The sequence below is a fragment of the Mandrillus leucophaeus genome, unplaced genomic scaffold (genome assembly GCF_000951045.1).
Source record: "Mandrillus leucophaeus isolate KB7577 unplaced genomic scaffold, Mleu.le_1.0 Scaffold208, whole genome shotgun sequence".
Classification (NCBI taxonomy): Eukaryota; Metazoa; Chordata; class Mammalia; order Primates; family Cercopithecidae; genus Mandrillus; species Mandrillus leucophaeus.
Window position 1 is genome coordinate 2367424 of NW_012102121.1, and position 16746 is coordinate 2384169.

General features: G+C 53.3%; 3 protein-coding genes and 1 long non-coding RNA gene across 8 annotated transcripts in view; 2 read left to right on the forward strand and 2 right to left on the reverse strand.

Moving 5' to 3' along the window:
* The window catches only part of GALT (galactose-1-phosphate uridylyltransferase), an 18027-nt gene extending 16063 nt beyond the window's left edge, over positions 1 to 1964 (forward strand). For all 3 annotated transcript variants that reach the window (XM_011980072.1, XM_011980071.1, XM_011980074.1), the window contains 4 exons: positions 135 to 267; positions 371 to 454; positions 780 to 934; positions 1746 to 1964. In XM_011980072.1, the coding sequence (XP_011835462.1) occupies positions 135 to 267; positions 371 to 454; positions 780 to 934; positions 1746 to 1826 (453 nt within the window). In that variant the 3' untranslated portion in view covers positions 1827 to 1964. The remainder of the gene's footprint in view (positions 1 to 134; positions 268 to 370; positions 455 to 779; positions 935 to 1745) is intronic.
* A 1065-nt stretch (positions 1965 to 3029) lies between these two features.
* IL11RA (interleukin 11 receptor, alpha) lies at positions 3030 to 13249 on the forward strand. Of its 2 annotated transcripts, none has more exons than XM_011980069.1 (13): positions 3030 to 3603; positions 6556 to 6655; positions 6943 to 7003; positions 8079 to 8248; positions 8375 to 8489; positions 8643 to 8675; positions 8761 to 8927; positions 9877 to 10040; positions 11131 to 11272; positions 11646 to 11765; positions 11876 to 11972; positions 12226 to 12308; positions 12847 to 13249. In XM_011980069.1, the coding sequence occupies exons 1-13, from the start codon at positions 3457 to 3459 to the stop codon at positions 12861 to 12863; spliced, it is 1416 nt and encodes a 471-aa protein (XP_011835459.1). In that variant the 5' UTR covers positions 3030 to 3456; the 3' UTR covers positions 12864 to 13249. The 2 variants fall into 2 exon arrangements, with proteins under 2 accessions (XP_011835459.1, XP_011835460.1); XM_011980070.1 differs by lacking the exon at positions 3030 to 3603 and adding an exon at positions 5267 to 5368.
* CCL27 (chemokine (C-C motif) ligand 27) lies at positions 13241 to 14034 on the reverse strand. The gene is made up of 3 exons (XM_011980068.1): positions 13905 to 14034; positions 13624 to 13756; positions 13241 to 13437 (listed from the first exon to the last, which is right to left on the reverse strand). Exons 1-3 carry the CDS (start codon positions 13972 to 13974, stop codon positions 13302 to 13304), a joined length of 339 nt encoding a protein of 112 aa, XP_011835458.1. The 5' UTR covers positions 13975 to 14034; the 3' UTR covers positions 13241 to 13301.
* Positions 14035 to 16374: 2340 nt separating this feature from the next.
* LOC105539682 overlaps positions 16375 to 16746 on the reverse strand; it is a 1255-nt gene continuing 883 nt past the window's right edge. For both annotated transcript variants that reach the window (XR_001006089.1, XR_001006090.1), the window contains exons 3-4: positions 16661 to 16720; positions 16375 to 16537 (exon numbers count right to left, since the gene is read on the reverse strand). This is a non-coding gene — a long non-coding RNA (uncharacterized LOC105539682). The remainder of the gene's footprint in view (positions 16538 to 16660; positions 16721 to 16746) is intronic.

Here is a 16746-nt window from a genome sequence, read left to right on the forward strand (position 1 = left end):
GGTTAGTGGTGGAGGTGGTGAGAAGGCATCAGATTCTGGGCACATTCTTTTCTTCTGCTTCCCCTGCCTATTTGCTGACCCCACCCCAGCTCTTATGTCATCTTGATGACTTCCTATCCATTCTGCCTGCCTAGGAACGTCTGGTCCTAACCAGTGAGCACTGGTTAGTACTGGTCCCCTTCTGGGCAACATGGCCCTACCAGACACTGCTGCTGCCCCGTCGGCATGTGCAGCGGCTACCTGAGCTGACCCCTGCTGAGCGTGATGGTCAGTCTCCCAAGTAGGATCCTGGGGCTAGGCACTGGATGGGGGTTGCTCCCAGTAGGTTCAGCATCTGGACCCCAGGCTGAGAGTCAGGCTCTGATTCCAGATCTAGCCTCCATCATGAAGAAGCTCTTGACCAAGTACGACAACCTCTTTGAGACGTCCTTTCCCTACTCCATGGGCTGGCATGGTGAGGCTTTTCAAGTACCTATATCTAGCCCCAACACTATTTCTGGGCCTGGGGCCCAACCCAGTGAACTGCAACCCCAAAGGAGCAAGCCTTAAAACAGTTGCTGGGGGGTGTGGCAAGAGCAGAGATGCTGGGACTGAGGGTGGAGCAGCAAACTTGGTGAAAATATGTCTCCAATATGCTTTCTAATCTCCTGCCAGCTCTTCTCAGGCAGGGATCCTGGGAGATGTAGTTTTCAGACACCTGGCTGGGTTTGGGGGTAGGGGCTAAGCTGGATAACTGAAAAAGGGCTCTCTCTCCCCATTATCTCTCTTCTTTCTGTCAGGGGCTCCCACAGGATCCGAGGCCGGGGCCAACTGGGACCACTGGCAGCTGCACGCTCATTACTACCCTCCGCTCCTGCGCTCTGCCACTGTCCGGAAATTCATGGTTGGCTACGAAATGCTTGCTCAGGCTCAGAGGGACCTCACCCCTGAGCAGGTCAGGACTCAGAGCAGTCTGGCTTCTCCAGACTCTCACATGCAGTATGTGCAGGCACCTGATACTTCTGTTGCCCTTGTGCTCCAATCATTGCATAAGGCAGAAAACAGCTCTGGCAGGGAAGGCACTGCCAAAGTTAGGAGCCCTAGGGCCTGGAAGGAGAGTATGGTCCTCAGATCTCCTTTCTCTCCTGATTCCTCCAGGGATCCCAACAGTCATGACCCTGATAGTTCCCATAACAACCTGGGCATTCCTTGGGACTCAGGAGCTGCTCAACTCTTTCATCCCCTGGAGGCTCCAGCAGTCCTTATCACCAGTCTCACAATTCCACAGGCCCACCCCCAGTGGGCCTGTGGCATTCATATTTCATATTCATATTTCAAACCACAATATCCAGCAAAGTATCTTCTGAGCACCCAGAACTCCATACCATTGGCCAGGTGTGGTGGCTCACGCCTTAATCCCAGCACTTTGGGAGGTCAAGATGGGAGGATTGCTTGAGCCCAGAAGTTCAAGACTAGCCTGGGAAACATAGGAAGACCTTGTCTCTACAAAAAAAAATTTAAAAAGTTAGCCAGGTGTGGTGGCATATACCTGTGGTCCCAGATACTTGGGAGGCTGAGATAGGATCACTTGGGCCCAGGAGTTTGAGGCTGCAGTGAGCTATGATCATGGCATGACAGCATTCCAGCCTGGGTAACAGAGCGAGACCTTGTCTCAAAAAAAAAGAAAAAGAAGAAAAGAAGTCCATACCACCATTCTTGGCAGCCCAGCCCTTATCCTCCTTAATTGCTCCCTGTCCCTTTTCCAGGCTGCGGAGAGACTAAGGGCACTTCCTGATGTTCATTACAGCCTGGGGCAGAAGGACAGGGAGACAGCAACCATCGCCTGACCATGCCGACCACAGGGCCTTGAGTCCTTTTTTTTTTTTTTTCAACAGTCTTGCTGAATTAAGCAGAAAGGGCCTTGAATCCTGGCCTGGAATTTGGGCAGATATAGCATTAATAAAACTGTGCATCTCAAACTTTAATCACATACTCTAGTATCAGAGGAGTGTGAACCTTCAGAGATACAGGGTTAAAAGCTAAAGGCATAGCTCCGGCTACAACTTTTCTTTGTTTACAAATGTGTAAAATCTTGATGCAAAAATTCCACCCAAATTTCTGAACAAAATTAATATTCAGTATTACATCTAGCCTATAGATTCTCTTACTCTTGGTGTAATGACAGTATCCCAGTTTAGGAAACTGTTTTAAAATCTTGTGTCTTGGTTGTGGCTGAGGCTTTGGGAAGGCCAGAGCCCCCTTTGCCACCACACCTAGGGTGTCAGCTCCAAGCCTGGGCCTGAGGGTTTGACGGGGAGCGGGTGAGCTAGATCCTGATCCCAGTGGTCAGTGGCCAGATCCTGGGCTGCTGGCCAGAACCCTGGCTTTGTGAGTGGCTGCAGCTTGGCTCTGCTCCAGACCACAGGGGCTAAAGGGGCGGGTAGAGAGCATGTAGGGAGCGTGTACGTGGCTTTGTGTCCTTGGCTCCTCCAGACTCTCACATGTGTGGGCACCATATACTTCTGCTGCCCTTGTGCCCCAATCATTGCACAAACAGAAACAGCTCTGACAGGGAAGGGACCGCTAGAGTTAGGAACCCCAGGGCCTGGAAGGAAGGTATGGCTCTCAGAGTGACCTGGGGTCTATTCTGTCCCCTCTGGACCTGTTTCCCTGGCAATGCTGTGGGAACAACAGTCTATGCAACACAGCAGACCTGATGCCACCTGGGGTCCTCCAAATTTTAAGGTGAAGGCAGGGATTGTGAATGATGCAGGGATGGCCAGAATGGTTTTTGCCTTCATTCTTTTCCCAGGGGAACCAAGCCTGTGGGTGGGGAAATCACACTAAGGCTGGACAGTGACTGAATCCTGCCCAGGAGAACCTTGGCTGCCTGCCTTCCAGACCAGGGTCTTTCTTCCCTGAGATCCTGAAGGGGAAGTACCTGGAACTTGGGCGTGTTGCTCCGGTCTGGAAGATCTGATAGACACAGTATGCACACATTTCCCTCGAGCTTCCCGTGACTGGGGAGTAGATGAGAGCCCTGGGTGGGTGGCTGGTTTCTTGAGGTATACATATACCCGACACACCTTACATCTCTGATTTGGCTGCATTTTGGAATCATCTGGGAAGTTTTAAACAATACTGATGTCTAGGTCCAACCTCCAGAGATTATGATTTAATTGGTATGGGGTGGGGTTTTGCAGTTTTCAAACCACAATATCCAGCAAACTTTGAGAACCACTGCCCTACACAGCCCTCCTTCTTCCTTATCTGGAGTCAGGGGCACCTTCAGCTTCTCCAATCACCTGGCCAGTGGCTCTTGTTTCCAGTCCTGCAGTTCCAGGGTGGGTAGGCCTTCAGGCGGAGACCCAGGAATCCAGCTCCAGACTCTGTCCCCGGCAGCCTCTTCAGTCCGGGACGGGACAGGAAGTGTCCGGCGGAGGTGGGGGTGGAGGTGATTGGCAGTTGGAGTCTCCAATGGGCCAGCAGCCCCCCTATTTCACTCCTCTCCTTCCATTGGCGTCTGGGCGGAGCCGCCCCCACTGCGGGGGCCCAGGGCGGGAGGGAGTAGAGGCCGGGGCAGAGGGCGAGGGCAGAGGGCGCTGGCGGCAGCGGCCGCGGAAGGTGAGGCCTGGTGTAGACGCCAAAGTCTTGTCACGAGTGGGCGGGGCAGGGTGATGTATGATCTGAAAGGCCGAGAGTGACTGACGACTGTCAGTGTGTGTGTGCCTGTGAGTCTGTGTCTGTGTGACAGTATCATTGTGTGCGATTCTGAGTGTCACTTGGTGCAGCTGTCAGCTAATGTGACTGCGTGTGTCAGTGTGCATGGAGCTGGGGCTGCATGTGGCTGTGCAAGTGTGGGATTATGTGTGTATCTGTCAATGCACATTTTTGGTGGGACTGGGTTGTGTGTTTGTGTGAGAGGGACTGTGACCACATTAGGGAATGTGTTTTGGGAAGGTCTCTGTGGGGTTTGAGACCATGTCTGCCAGCATGAGAGTGGGTGGCTGGCTTTGTGTGTGCCAATGTGTGACTTCAGCAGTAGCAGAGCAAAAGTGAGGTTTGTGACTATGTGTATGTACTGGGTCCTAACTTAAACCGTGTGGGAGTACAGCTGTATTCATGTATTGGGGGACCTACTTCAAGAGCCCATGGGACTGACCTTTCTCTTAAGTGTCCAGCATGGACGGACACACCCACAACACACGTGGCTACCCCTCCTTCTTCCTCTGCTCAAGAATCCCTAGCATCAGGTCTACTGCTCCTTTCTGTTTCCCTGCTTGACTCAGTTTCCCTTACATGCCGTTTTCTCTCCCTGTTGCTGTCTTACTAGAGATATCTCTGCGTGTTTCTTCATAGCTTTGTTCCCCTGGTCTCTGTGTGGGTGCATTTCCAGTTTTGCCTCTCCTGTCTTTTTGTTTCTCCCTGTGCCCCTATGCCTGCCTTCCCTGCTGATCTTGATGTCTTTGGCTAGTTGGGGGCCTGTAACAGTGATGAGATGCAGGTCTGCCACTGCTAAGAGCTCCCTGAGAGAGGGGGCTTAGACCATGATGAGGAGTTGCTTTTAGGCGGTGCTGTGAGCCCTGGTAGCGGCTGTGTATGTGTGTGACTGCGTGAGTTTATGAATATGTGTAAGTGTATCTGAGTCTGAGGCTGTGTGGCTGTGCCTGTGTGACTGTGAGTGACCGCATGTGAGAGTGTGTAAGTCTGAGGGTAACTGTGGGTCTTGTGTATCTGGCACCAAGGGACCAAAGGCATTTCCTGGTGCTGGGGCCCAAAGAGTGGAGGGGGAGGTGAGAAATGGCTGGAACTTCCAGGGGAGGGGGAACTGCACTCTTTGGCCTCTCCTTATATCCCCCAACTTGGGGCCTCCTTTCTCCTGGAAGCACAGCCAGCTGTGCCCTAAGGAAACATTTGGTGAGGAGTGAAAAGAGGAGGAGTTTGTATCTGATTTTTCATTTGATTGTGTCCACGTGTGTTCAAAGGCATGCCCTTTTGTTAACTGTGCGTCATGAGTCCATGTGTGAATGTGACTATGTCTGGCTGTGTGAAAACACAGGGCATCTCTCACTGACAAGGACATAAGTATTAGCCACCCTCCTTTCCCTCTTGCTGGCCTTGGCTGTGTCTGTGGCTTCCTTTCCAGACTTGGGGGAGGCCTCTTCCCTTCACAGAGCCTTGGGTGGGAGGGAAGGAGGGAGGAGGCAGAAGCGGGGAGGGGGCCTGGCTAGGGGCAGCGGAGCTCCAGGGCTTAGAGGGGGCGGGGCAGGGAAGGGGAAGGAGGGGATGGCTTTGGGGTCCCAGAACTGAGTGGAGTAGGAGACTGGGGCTGTAGCTGGTGAGAGGAAGTCCTGGAGGCCATGGACACTCTGCCGCTGGGATCACCGAGGTAGGGTGGGGCTAAGCAGGGTAAGTGTGGCTGGGTGGCCAGGGGTGAGCCAACTGGACACACTCAGACAGACACACAGACACATGGAGGCCCTGCTCTGCTCTACTACTCCTGAAGGGTCCGTGCTCTTCCTTTTCTGGTCTTGTACCCAGAACCCTTTCCCTGCCTGCCCCTTCGTTCTCCATCCACTTCACCACTGCCTTCCTCCTTCTGCTCCCCCTCGTCCAGAATCTCTCTCTCCTAGCATCCCCCACCTGCAATATAGACACACTGTTAGCTTTTTGAGTTTCCGCCGACCCCAATCCAGTCTTTCCAACACTTCCCACACTGCCCCATCACCTCCTAGTCCTGATCTCTGAGTATCTCTTGGTGCTGTGGCCCCCATGCCTGTTCCTGCAGGCTCCCAGTTCCTCTCAGCCTCCCATCCCCTTCCCTCCCCTCCCCTCCCCGCCACCCTGTCTCCATCTCCATCTGCTGGCTCCTCACCCACCCCCAGCCTCTGGCAGCAGCCAGGGCATCTGGATCTGCTTAACTACACAGCCCCAGCCTGCACCCTAGCCCCATCCAGCTTCACAGACTGGAGACCAACGAAGTGTCAGAGCCAGGCCCAGCTGAGTGGCCCAAGTAGCCAGAGCAAGGAGCCAGGTTCAGGCGAGAAGCCTGGCAGCCAGAGCAGGGGTAGGCCTCAGGGTGGGAGTGCCAGATGGGCTCAGATCCATGATGACAGCCTTCCCCCAGGGTGATAAGGTCTGCCCAGGTTAATCAGCGGTGGTGATAAGCCCTGGACCAGGTGGGGGTAAATACCAGAATTCCCAACAGCTGGACTGGAGGGGTTAATGGGAGTGGCTGAGCTGGTGCCAGTGCTTGGTGCCAGGGGTGGGCGCCAAGGGCGGTGGAGGGGGAGTTGCTGGCACAGTCTGTTGCCTCCGGCTTTTGTTCTGGGCCCTAAGCCCAGGACTGAGATGAAGGGTGTGAGTGTCCGTGTGTGTGTGTGCGCGCACATGCAAAGCACTGGGTATACGGAGGGAAAGGGGACCTCAGATCAGTTCCCCCAGTGATTTCTAACAGCCTTACCCCACTTGATGCATCAGTTTTTCTCTAGGAAGGCTCAGTTTTGGAGAGGAAGAGCCAGGCTTTAGCCTCCCTTCTCAGGGGTCGGGGATTTCTGACTCTACCTCTCCCCACAGATGAGCAGCGGCTGCTCAGGGCTGAGCAGGGTCCTGGTGGCCGTGGCTACAGCCCTGGTGTCTGCCTCCTCCTCCTGCCCCCAGGCCTGGGGCCCCCCAGGTGAGAAGAACCCTGCTCTACAACCCCCCAACTCTGACTTGTGACTTGCCACCCTCACTGTGGCCCCTTCCCATGCCTAACTTGTGACACCACCGCTGCCCCTGTCATCCAACCTAGGTCCCCTCTCTACTATGTTCTCTGACCTCTGTCTCCAGATTATAACATGATGCTTTGATCCAGTGAGCCCCCCACCACCCAGGTTTTAACAGTCTGATTCTTATCTGCCATTCTCACAAAGTGGGGAGGGGGGTAAAGGAAGAGCCTCACCTCAGAAGTGCCCTCCACAGGGGTCCAGTATGGGCAGCCCGGCAGGTCCGTGAAGCTGTGTTGTCCTGGAGTGACTGCTGGGTAAGTGCCCCCTGCCTGTTGGTCTGACACTCATGACCCTTTCTTGACTTTGCCTAGTCCTCATGTCCCACTCCTCCCATCCTTGCCTGCTCTGTCCGTAATCCTCACCTCTCTTATCTGTCCTAACCCTCTAACCATCCTTATTCTACAGAAAATTCAGCTGGTATGTTTTGAGTACCTGCCAAGTGCCAGGTCTATTCTAGGCTCTGGGATACAGCAGTGCTAATGCCAGGCAAGGTGCCTGCCTTCACGGAGCTTACATCTTAGTGGGGAAGACAATAAGCAAAGGAGAATCTTGCCAGATAGTAATACCCGCAGGGCAGAAAAGCCAAAGAGAGGGATGTTGAAGAGGACAACTGAGTGGTTACCTTATTTATTTATTTATTTTTTTGAGACAGTCTCACTCTGTTGCCCAGGCTGGAGTGCAGTGGTGCAATCTGGGCTCACTGCAACCTCTGCCTCCTGGATTCAAGTGATTCTCCTGCCTCAGCCTCCCAAGTAGCTGGGATTGCAGGCACGCACCACCAGGTCCTGCTAATTTTTTTGTATTTTTAGTAGACACGGGATTTCACCATGTTGATCAGGCTTGGAACTCCTGATTTAAAGTAATCCACCCGCCTCAGCCTTGCAAAGTGCTGGATTACAGGCGTGAGCCACTGCGCCTGGCCTGTGGTTACTTTTTAATTGGTAGTTAGGAAACGTCTCTCTGAGGAGGTAATGTTGAAGCTGATTTCTGAAGGTCAGGAAGGAGGCAGCCGTGCGCACATTAAGGTATAAGTGCTCCTGACAGAGGGAACAGCTAGTGCAAAATGCCCTGAGGTGGGAATGAGCTCAATACTCGCAAGGAATAGAAAGAAGACCAATGTAGCTGGAGTTTTCAGTGGGTGAGGGGAGACAGAGAGGAGCTGAGGAAGGAAAGGAAGGCAAGGGCTGGCTCACAAGGGGCTTTGAAAGCCAGTAAAAGGAATTTGGGTTCTATTGCAAATGCAGTTAGAAGCCAATGGAGAGCTGTGGCATGGTCTGACTTATGCTTGACATCTTGTCTTTGTCCATTGTCATCTCATCTTACTTCCAGGGACCCAGTGTCCTGGTTTCGGGACGGGGAGCCAAGGCTGCTCCAGGGACCTGACTCTGGGCTAGGGCATGAACTGGTCCTGACCCAGGCAGACAGCACTGATGAGGGCACCTACATCTGCCAGACGCTGGATGGTGCACTTGGGGGCACAGTGACCCTGCAGCTGGGCTGTGAGTTGGGGAGGGTGGCAGTGATGACACAAGAGGATCCTGAGGGAGTATGGGACCTGAATAAGCCCTCTGGGACCAGGAGGACCTGAGGACTGCTCAGTCTCCAGGTGTACCCTCTGCCTCTAGACCCTCCAGCCCGCCCTGTTGTCTCCTGCCAAGCAGCTGACTATGAGAACTTCTCTTGCACTTGGAGTCCCAGCCAGATCAGCGGTTTACCCACCCGCTACCTCACCTCCTACAGGTGTGTGCGTGATCGGGTGTGGATGCCTACACATTTGGGTATGCTGGCACAACATGGGTGTGGGAAGCAGGGAGGTAGGTTCTGAGGAAAGCCTCAGAGAGGGCAGAAGGCCCTCTTTTCCTTCATGACTTCAGACGGCCCCCTCCCCACCAGGAAGAAGACAGTTCTAGGAGCTGATAGCCAGAGGTAGGACATGAGGGAGCATGTGGGGGCTCCAGCTGGGTCCCACAGTAGGCATTTTCAGAGCCCAAGACCATGTCCTCCCTTCTAGGAGGAGTCCATCCACAGGGCCCTGGCCATGCCCACAGGATCCCTTAGGTGCTGCCCGCTGTGTTGTCCACGGGGCTGAGTTCTGGAGCCAGTACCGGATTAATGTGACTGAGGTGAACCCACTGGGCGCCAGCACACGCCTGCTGGATGTGAGCTTGCAGAGCATCTGTGAGTACCCACCCCTAGACCTCCCCCAGACCCCCACCACAGAGACCCCAAATGGACTCAGATCTCTCCACTCCCAGAGATCCCAAACAGTTTCCTCCCAACATAGACGCCATTTCACACACAGAAGGCCCTGTGGAGCCTGAGAAGGCAAAGGGATCAGAGCCCAGGAGGCATGGTTATTTCAGCACACACTCTAGAGGCCGCTACTGCTACCCACACTGCCTGACTGGCTGCCTAGCCGCAGAGCAGGCCCTGCTCTGGGCCCTGTACTGAATGCAGCCATATGTCATGTCCTGCCTTGCTAGCCCCTCCTTCCTTGACCTGTGCATGGGAGTGGGACACTAAAACTCTAGCTGGAATTTGGGCCAATTCATCTTCCTTGGATGAAAATAAGAATTGCTCTTTTATTCACTCAACAAGCATTTCAAAAGCCCACCCACAGATCTCAGGTGGCTTCTTTTTTTCTTTTTCTTCCTTTTTTTGTTGATATAGGGTCTTACTTTGTGCCCAGCCTGGATGAAGTTCAGTGGCGTGATCTTGGCTCACTGCAGCCTCCAACTCCTGGGCTCAAGCTATCCCCTTACCTCAACCTCCCAAGTAGCTGGGATTACAGGCATGTGCCACCATGTCTGGCTAATTTTTAAAATTTTTTGTGGAGACAGGGTTTTGCTATGTTGCCCACACTGGTCTCAAACTCCTGGCATCAAGTGAACCTCTCACCTTGGCCTTCGAAAGTGCTGGGATTACAGGCATGAGCCACCACACCCGGCCTCAGCCCATTTCATAATACAGATGACCGGTCTGAGTCTAATGAATGATCAGGTTTAAGATTTCCCCTCCCCTCTCAGGAGTGTCTGGCTAAGGCTCCTTTAAACACACACTTTGGAAAGTGGTAGGGAAGTGACAGGGACCCATAGCCTACCCTGACTTTGTGTCTTGACGCCCTTAGTGCGCCCTGACCCACCCCAGGGCCTGCGGGTAGAGTCGGTACCAGGTTTCCCCCGACGCCTGCGAGCCAGCTGGACATACCCTGCCTCCTGGCCGCGCCAGCCCCACTTCCTGCTCAAGTTCCGTTTGCAGTACCGTCCGGCACAGCATCCAGCCTGGTCCACGGTGAGGCCTGGAGTGCGTCCCAACCCGCGGCTGTGGGTCCTATCTCTGATTTCATGATCCTGGGTGTTCTGTGTAGCTTCCCAGCGCTGGCAGGTCACTGAAGACCCAACACTTCCCTGTGGGCCAGGCTTTGTACTGGGTGCTGGGTTGCAGTGGTGACTGACAAATGGAGTGTCTGTCCTGTGGGGCTATAACTAAGATGTGAAGCCCATCTGTGGGAAGATAGCAATGGCTTTTAAAAAAATAATCACTCTTTTTTTTTTTTTTTTTTGTTTTTGAGAAGGAGTCTCGCTCTGTCACCCAGGCTGGAGTGCAGTGGCATGATCTCGGCTCACTGCAACCTCCGTTTCCTGGGTTTAAGCAATTCTCCTGCCTCAGCCTCCTGAGTAACTGGGACTACAGGTGCCTGCCACCATGCCTGGCTAATTTTTGTATTTTTAGTAGAGACGGGGTTTCACCATATTGGCCAGGCTGGTCTCGAACTCATGACCTCATGATCCGCCCACCTCGGCCTCCCAAAGTGCTGGGATTACAGGTGTGAGACATGGTGCCCAGCCTAAAAATAACTCTTAGGAAAAGGAGTGCCTTACCTAGAGGCACGTCTCCTACAAACACTCATATCCCCAGCTGAGGATAGCAGTGAATTAGAATCTCAGGAGATGTTAAAGGTTGGCTGGTATCAGGACTGGGGAGCAGCAGCATCAGATAATAACTAATATTTACTTAGTGCTGCCTTCCTGTGGGGTTCCTGGCTACACTTTTTGCATACATTGTTTTGTTTAGGTATATTCACCTCTATTTTACAAATGAAGAAACTGAGTCACAGAGAGGCCCAAAGGGTCATTCAATATGTGGTTCACCAAAGATTTGAACCCAGGCTGCCTGATGCCACAGCCTCTCTAAGTAATCACTACTGCTGTCTTACAAACACTAGGTGTAGACTCAGCCCCACCAGACACCCAACATGAGACCTGGACAGCTCTACTAGGCTTTAGGATGAGACTGGGAGCAAGGGGTGCTCTTTGCAGACGGTGGCTGGGAAGGCCCTGCACTTACAAGCTGGGTAACAATGAGTCATGTTTACCCCCAGGTGGAGCCAGCTGGACTGGAGGAGATGATCACAGATGCTGTGGCTGGGCTGCCCCATGCCGTACGAGTCAGTGCCCGGGACTTTCTGGATGCTGGCACCTGGAGCACCTGGAGCCCGGAGGCCTGGGGAACTCCGAGCACTGGTGAGAGACAAAGCCAAAGAAAAGGGCAGAGGTCCCACCCCAAAGCATCTATCAGCTGAACCAATTCCAAAAGACAGCCAGGTGACATATGCCTTGCCCATGCAGGCACCGCAGTTACTGTCCCAGACTTCATTCTTGTTTGCCTACAGCCCTGTCTTAGCTTAAGTCCTTCCCCTTGGCCTCCACCCCTGCAGTTACAGGCTCCACTTCTACAAGCTTGGAGCTTGCGATGCTCCCTAGGAACTGGCCATGCCCTATCAGGCTCCTCCTCCTAGAAGGGTTGACTTCCAATCTAGGCCTTGGCCTTGAGTGCAGGACGTGACCCCCATCCCCACCAGCGTATGGACACTTATTGTGTCTTGCCTTCCTTTAGGGACCGTACCAAAGGAGGTACCAGCTTGGGGTCAGCTACACATGCAGCCAGAGGTGGAGCCTCAGGTGGACAGCCCTGCTCCTCCAAGCCCCTCCCTCCAACCACACCCTCGGCTACTTGGTGAGCTTGGGCAGATGGGCAAGAGTTGTAAAGGAGTGAAAACCCCAGAGAAAAGGGGACACCAAGCTTGGTCAGCCTTGCTCTCAGTAACATGTGGCCCTCCCTCTTAGATCACAGGGACTCTGTGGAGCAGGTAGCTGTGCTGGCGTCTTTGGGAATCCTTTCTTTCCTGGGACTGATGGCTGGAGCCCTGGCACTGGGGCTCTGGTAAGTGACTGCCATCGGTCCCTCAGCCTCTGATCCTCACAAATGCTCTGATGTCCATAGACCACATTCATCTCCACCCTTCATGACTGCCTACTGAACCTGTCTGATTCTGGAACTACCTCCCCACACCTCCATCCCCCATGCCCCACTTGATTTTAACTGATTCCTCTCCTGACCCTTTACTAATAAACCCTTTGGAGGAGACTGAGATACCCCACATTGTTGGAGAGACAGCTACCTTTCTATGCCCCAGGCTGAGGATGAGACGGGGCGGGAAGGATGGATCCCCAAAGCCTGGGTTCTTGGCCCCAATGATTCCAGTGGACAGGCGTCCAGGTGAGTAGGACATCCAGGAGATTTGTACTTGGATATGTGTGCCCCTATTTTGAGTGTCCAGATTAAAAGCTGGCTGCCCTAGTCATTTTTAAAATGCTGGGAATCCAAGTTGGGTCTCCTCATTTTAATGATGTCTAGGCTGAGGGCTAGGCCTTTCATTCTTGAGTCCCTGGGCTAAGAAGTGGGTCACTTCCCCTTTTCTCAGGGTACCGAGGAAGGACCCTAGATGGACTCCCCTCCAGGGTATTAGTATTAATACTCCTCCAGGGTATTAGACTCAGAGCTGGATATTCATCCTTTTTTTTCCAGGTGTCTTGGATCAGTGCTGGGTCCCCTCCCTCATTCCTAATGTGCCTGGGCCCACAGCTAGGTCCACTCCCTTATCTTCAGCGTGTTGAAGAGGCTCCCTCGGAGCTGGGCTCCTCTACTCATCTTCAGAGTGTTAAGCTTAGAACTGAGTCACCTCCTTCATTCTCAGGGTGTCTGGGCCAAGATCCAGTCCTACTGTCTTTCCTGATTTGCCTCCTGCTTCTTTTAGGAGCTCCAAACCTATAGAGGACCCAGGAGGGCTTCGGCAGAGTCCACCTATAATTCTGTCTTGCTGGTGTGGATGGATGGACAGTAGATCCCTATGGTTGGGTCTCAGCTGGAAGTTCTGTTTGGAGCCCATTTCTGTGAGACCCTGTATTTCAAATTTGCCAGCTGAAAGGTGCCTGTACCTCTGATTTCACCCCAGAGTTGGAGTTCTGCTCGAGGAATGTGTGTAATGTGTACATCTGTGTCCATGTGTGACCATGTGTCTGTGAGGCAGGGAACATATATTCTCTGCATGCATGTATGCAGGTGCCTGGGGAGTGTGTGTGGGTCCTTGGCTCTTGGCCTTTCCCCTTGCAGGGGTTGCGCAGGTGTGAATAAAGAGAATAAGGAAGTTCTTGGAGATTGTACTTAGAGATTATTGTCCAATGCTGCTTTATTATTTGGCTATTGGGGGCTTCAGCCCATTTTCCTTAGCATCCCAAAATTCAGGTTGGGCAGAGTCCCGTGGAGCTTTCTCTCTTGGTGCTCAAACCACTGTGACAGGCTGGGGTTCTGGGGGTGGATGCAGATGCTGCGTTGAGCCAGGTGAAGCCTGGGTAGAGAAAGGTACAAAGCTATGGCCATAGCTTGGGGATGAGATTAGGGTCCAGGGGTTAGGAGCAAGGACCAGATGAAAACCTGAGTTGGCATCAGAATTAGCAGTTAGGGCTGGGGTTGGGATCAGCATTAGGGGTTGGGACTGAGGTCAGAGTCAGGGGTGTCAGGGGTGGGAGCTCACACGAAAGCCTGGAGATGACAGTCCCCATCAGCCTCCTGCAGTTCCACCCGGATGACCTTCCTCAGTAGCTTGTATGAGAGTGGTTTTCGGTAGAGCTGAGTACAGCAGGCAGTGCTGGGTGGCAGTAGGAATGCTAGAGGGCAACAGGGCCATGTGTTCAGAGGGATCCTGACCAAGAACCTCTCTGCCAGACAGCTGGAGGTTAGGTTGGATTTCCTGGTTCTTTTCAACTTCATCCCATTCACCCAGACCCCCAGCTTTCTATACCCCCAAGTACTCACCTGCTGTAGGGTCTGGGCTCAGGAGCAATGACAGGAGCAGGAGACTGCAGAAGGTTGAGGGCCCCTTCATGTTTGCTCAGCCTAGACTCTTCCTTCTCTCTCTCTCCTCCTCCCCTACCTTTTATCTGGGTGCCTTTTACCTGGGGCACTAGGTGAGTCAGAGGTGGTTGGAGATGTATTGTGTATCCTGTGACATTCCTGGGCCCTAATTCTTGGTCTGTTGCCACAGATTCCTTCCTCATCTAGGACAGCCATTTCCCATGTGTTCCTAAGCTCTGGGCAGTGAAGCTGAGGGAAGGATTAGTGTGTGATGTAGGGACTGATAGAACAGTGAGTAAGGGCAGTCAAGCATCCACAGCAACCTCTAATGATAGACATTCACACTCAAATATACATAGCCACACATTCGAAGTCACTCCTCAATCACTCGATCAACCTCACAAAGTCATACTCGTGATCAGACAACCATAGACAAAATTATATAGCCCCAGTTATACTCAAAGTCCCAATCCCACCCAGTTGTGTTTTCACAGTCATCCAATCACAAGCAAATTCACACTAGCACACACAGATTCTGATAGGGGAGTTCTGGGTGGGGTGGGAGCAGCGGGCAGGCGAGCACCAGCTTGCCTTCATCTTCTCCTCCCCACTTCCTGGCCTGACCTGACTGTCTTATCAGGAGAAACTGATGGGAATGCGTTCCTAGAGCAGGCTCTTCTGGCTGAGGATGGGTCTTGGCTGAGGCCAGCCACATTCAGAGAAGCTGGGGGAAGGCCCTTTTTGGTAATATTGAGGGTGCTTTGGAGATGCTGAGGTGTGGCAGCTTTCCCCAGGATGATGAGACAAGGAGGAAAGGTGGGGTAGATAAGGAGGGAAGATAAAAGCTCTTTGGTGCTAGGTTACTGTTGTCAAAACAGGTAAAAGGCCCAATGAATCTTACCTTCCTGTTTTTGTCTAGTCCTGTTCCAGGAATGCCAACCTCTTGCCAGCAGGGGCCTGGGGTCTCCAGATCCAGTCCCTGACTTGTTGAAGACATCAGACTCAAGTACTCAATTACATCTTTGTTCTACTCAAATTCCAGCCCTTTCCTGGGCCTGGAGGAACATCCCCCCTCCCTACCCAGGTTCAGTCACACCCTCATGTCCAACTCCTATACCCCCCTGCATCCCACCCTCCAGCTATAGCCACTTCTCTCCTAATCCCATACCCAGCTGTTCTTTACCCCCTCCCTCAATGCAAAGCTCCTATTCATCTTTATCCAGTCCTTTCCAGGAAGCTGGGAACTGCCTAGGGTGGGGGTATGCTGCCAAGTTCAGTGCCCCTGGCTCCTTGAAGAATTTCCCACTCCTGGTCCAGGGATCTCAATCTGCAAGTCCTGCTCTATATTTGAAACATAAACTAAGTCATAAAGCAGTAATCCAGCCCTTATCTTGTTGCAGTCATCTGTTGTAGGGTCAGCCACTCTCTATGGAGTAGGCTTTCTCTTGGGATAGGGCTTAGGCCTTTCTCTTGCGCTCCAAGGCTTGGGTGTAGCCACTGAGGAAATCCCAAGGAAATCTCCAAGGTTCCTCGGTCTTATCAAAGACCTTCTCCATCAGTTGGCTGTGCGATACATACTTTCTGGTCTTTCCTGGACTTGTTGGTCCAGAGGCCTTCGGAAGGCAGAAAGCAAATGCTTCTGGGTGTGCACCCACCTCTCCTCTTTAAGACCAAGTCTTCTCCCTAGCCAAAATCTGCAGTAGCAGGGGTAGCTGCAGGCTGAAAGCTTTGGCCCCAGCCAGAAACTGGGCTGTCTCTTTCTTTAACTTAATCTTGTGGTGCCCTTTCTGGTGCTGGGTCCAGTCCCTAACTGAAGGTAGGCCCACATAGCAGCCTCTGATTCTCATCACTTGAGTTAGTGGGTCCCAGACTGATTGGGTGACAGAAGGGGGCGGCAGAGAGCAGTGGCCCTTGGACTCTCCTAGGGAGGGAGCAAGAACTGCTAGGTAGGCTGATGCCAAGGATCTCTAAACTTGGGATCAGACTGGAGGAGCCAAAAGTTGGGGTATGAACTGTAGGAAAGGTCACCAACCCAAGTCCCTCCTCTGTGGCAGGCAGCTTCTAGGAATCTCCCCCTCTTCTCATTTACAGCCTGCATCCTACACCTCTGCTTAAAATGTTTGAGATACACTCCCAGCAGAGAAGATTCTTCAGACAGTTGGCAAAGTCCTGGCTCGGAGGAAGGGAGTAACAGGCAGGATTTAGTTCTCTTCATATAGGCTATTCACAGTATGGGTTTTTGGGGCATGGGGTTGGGGGAGACAGTCATTGATAGTAACAGGAGGCCTGACACTGATGAGGGGCTTTGACGTGGAAGGGCACCCTTTTAGGGAGGGACGCCCTGTCAGTACGGAACAGAGCCAGTGTGGGGAGGGGCGCTCGGCTCGAATGGCGACAGCGGCGGCAGAGTCAGGAGGTCAGTACGGTGGGCTTCGGTTTAAATCTTTAATGCACTGGCTGGCTGGGCAGCGGCGGTGGGGCTGCGGCGGGGGAGGCTACGACCCGAGCGCTGGGGAGCAGGGCCCAGGCCGCTGGACAGACAGCTCATCAGGCCTCGCAGAGGCTCCAGCTTCTGCTCCCCGGGGTGCGCCGAGCTGTGGGGCGACCCGACACTGGCATGAGGCGGGGCAGGAGCTACCGGAATCCCCCCGATGGGTCCTCAGAGACTGAGTCTCGTCCATGCCTGGGGCTGGCCCGCGGTATCGCAGCCCCCTCACCTCCGCTCCCTCCGCCACATGCGCAGCCAGGGGAAAAAGTAGAAACAGCCCCAGTAGATCCTGCAGAGAGAGGGCAGAGGCGGGCG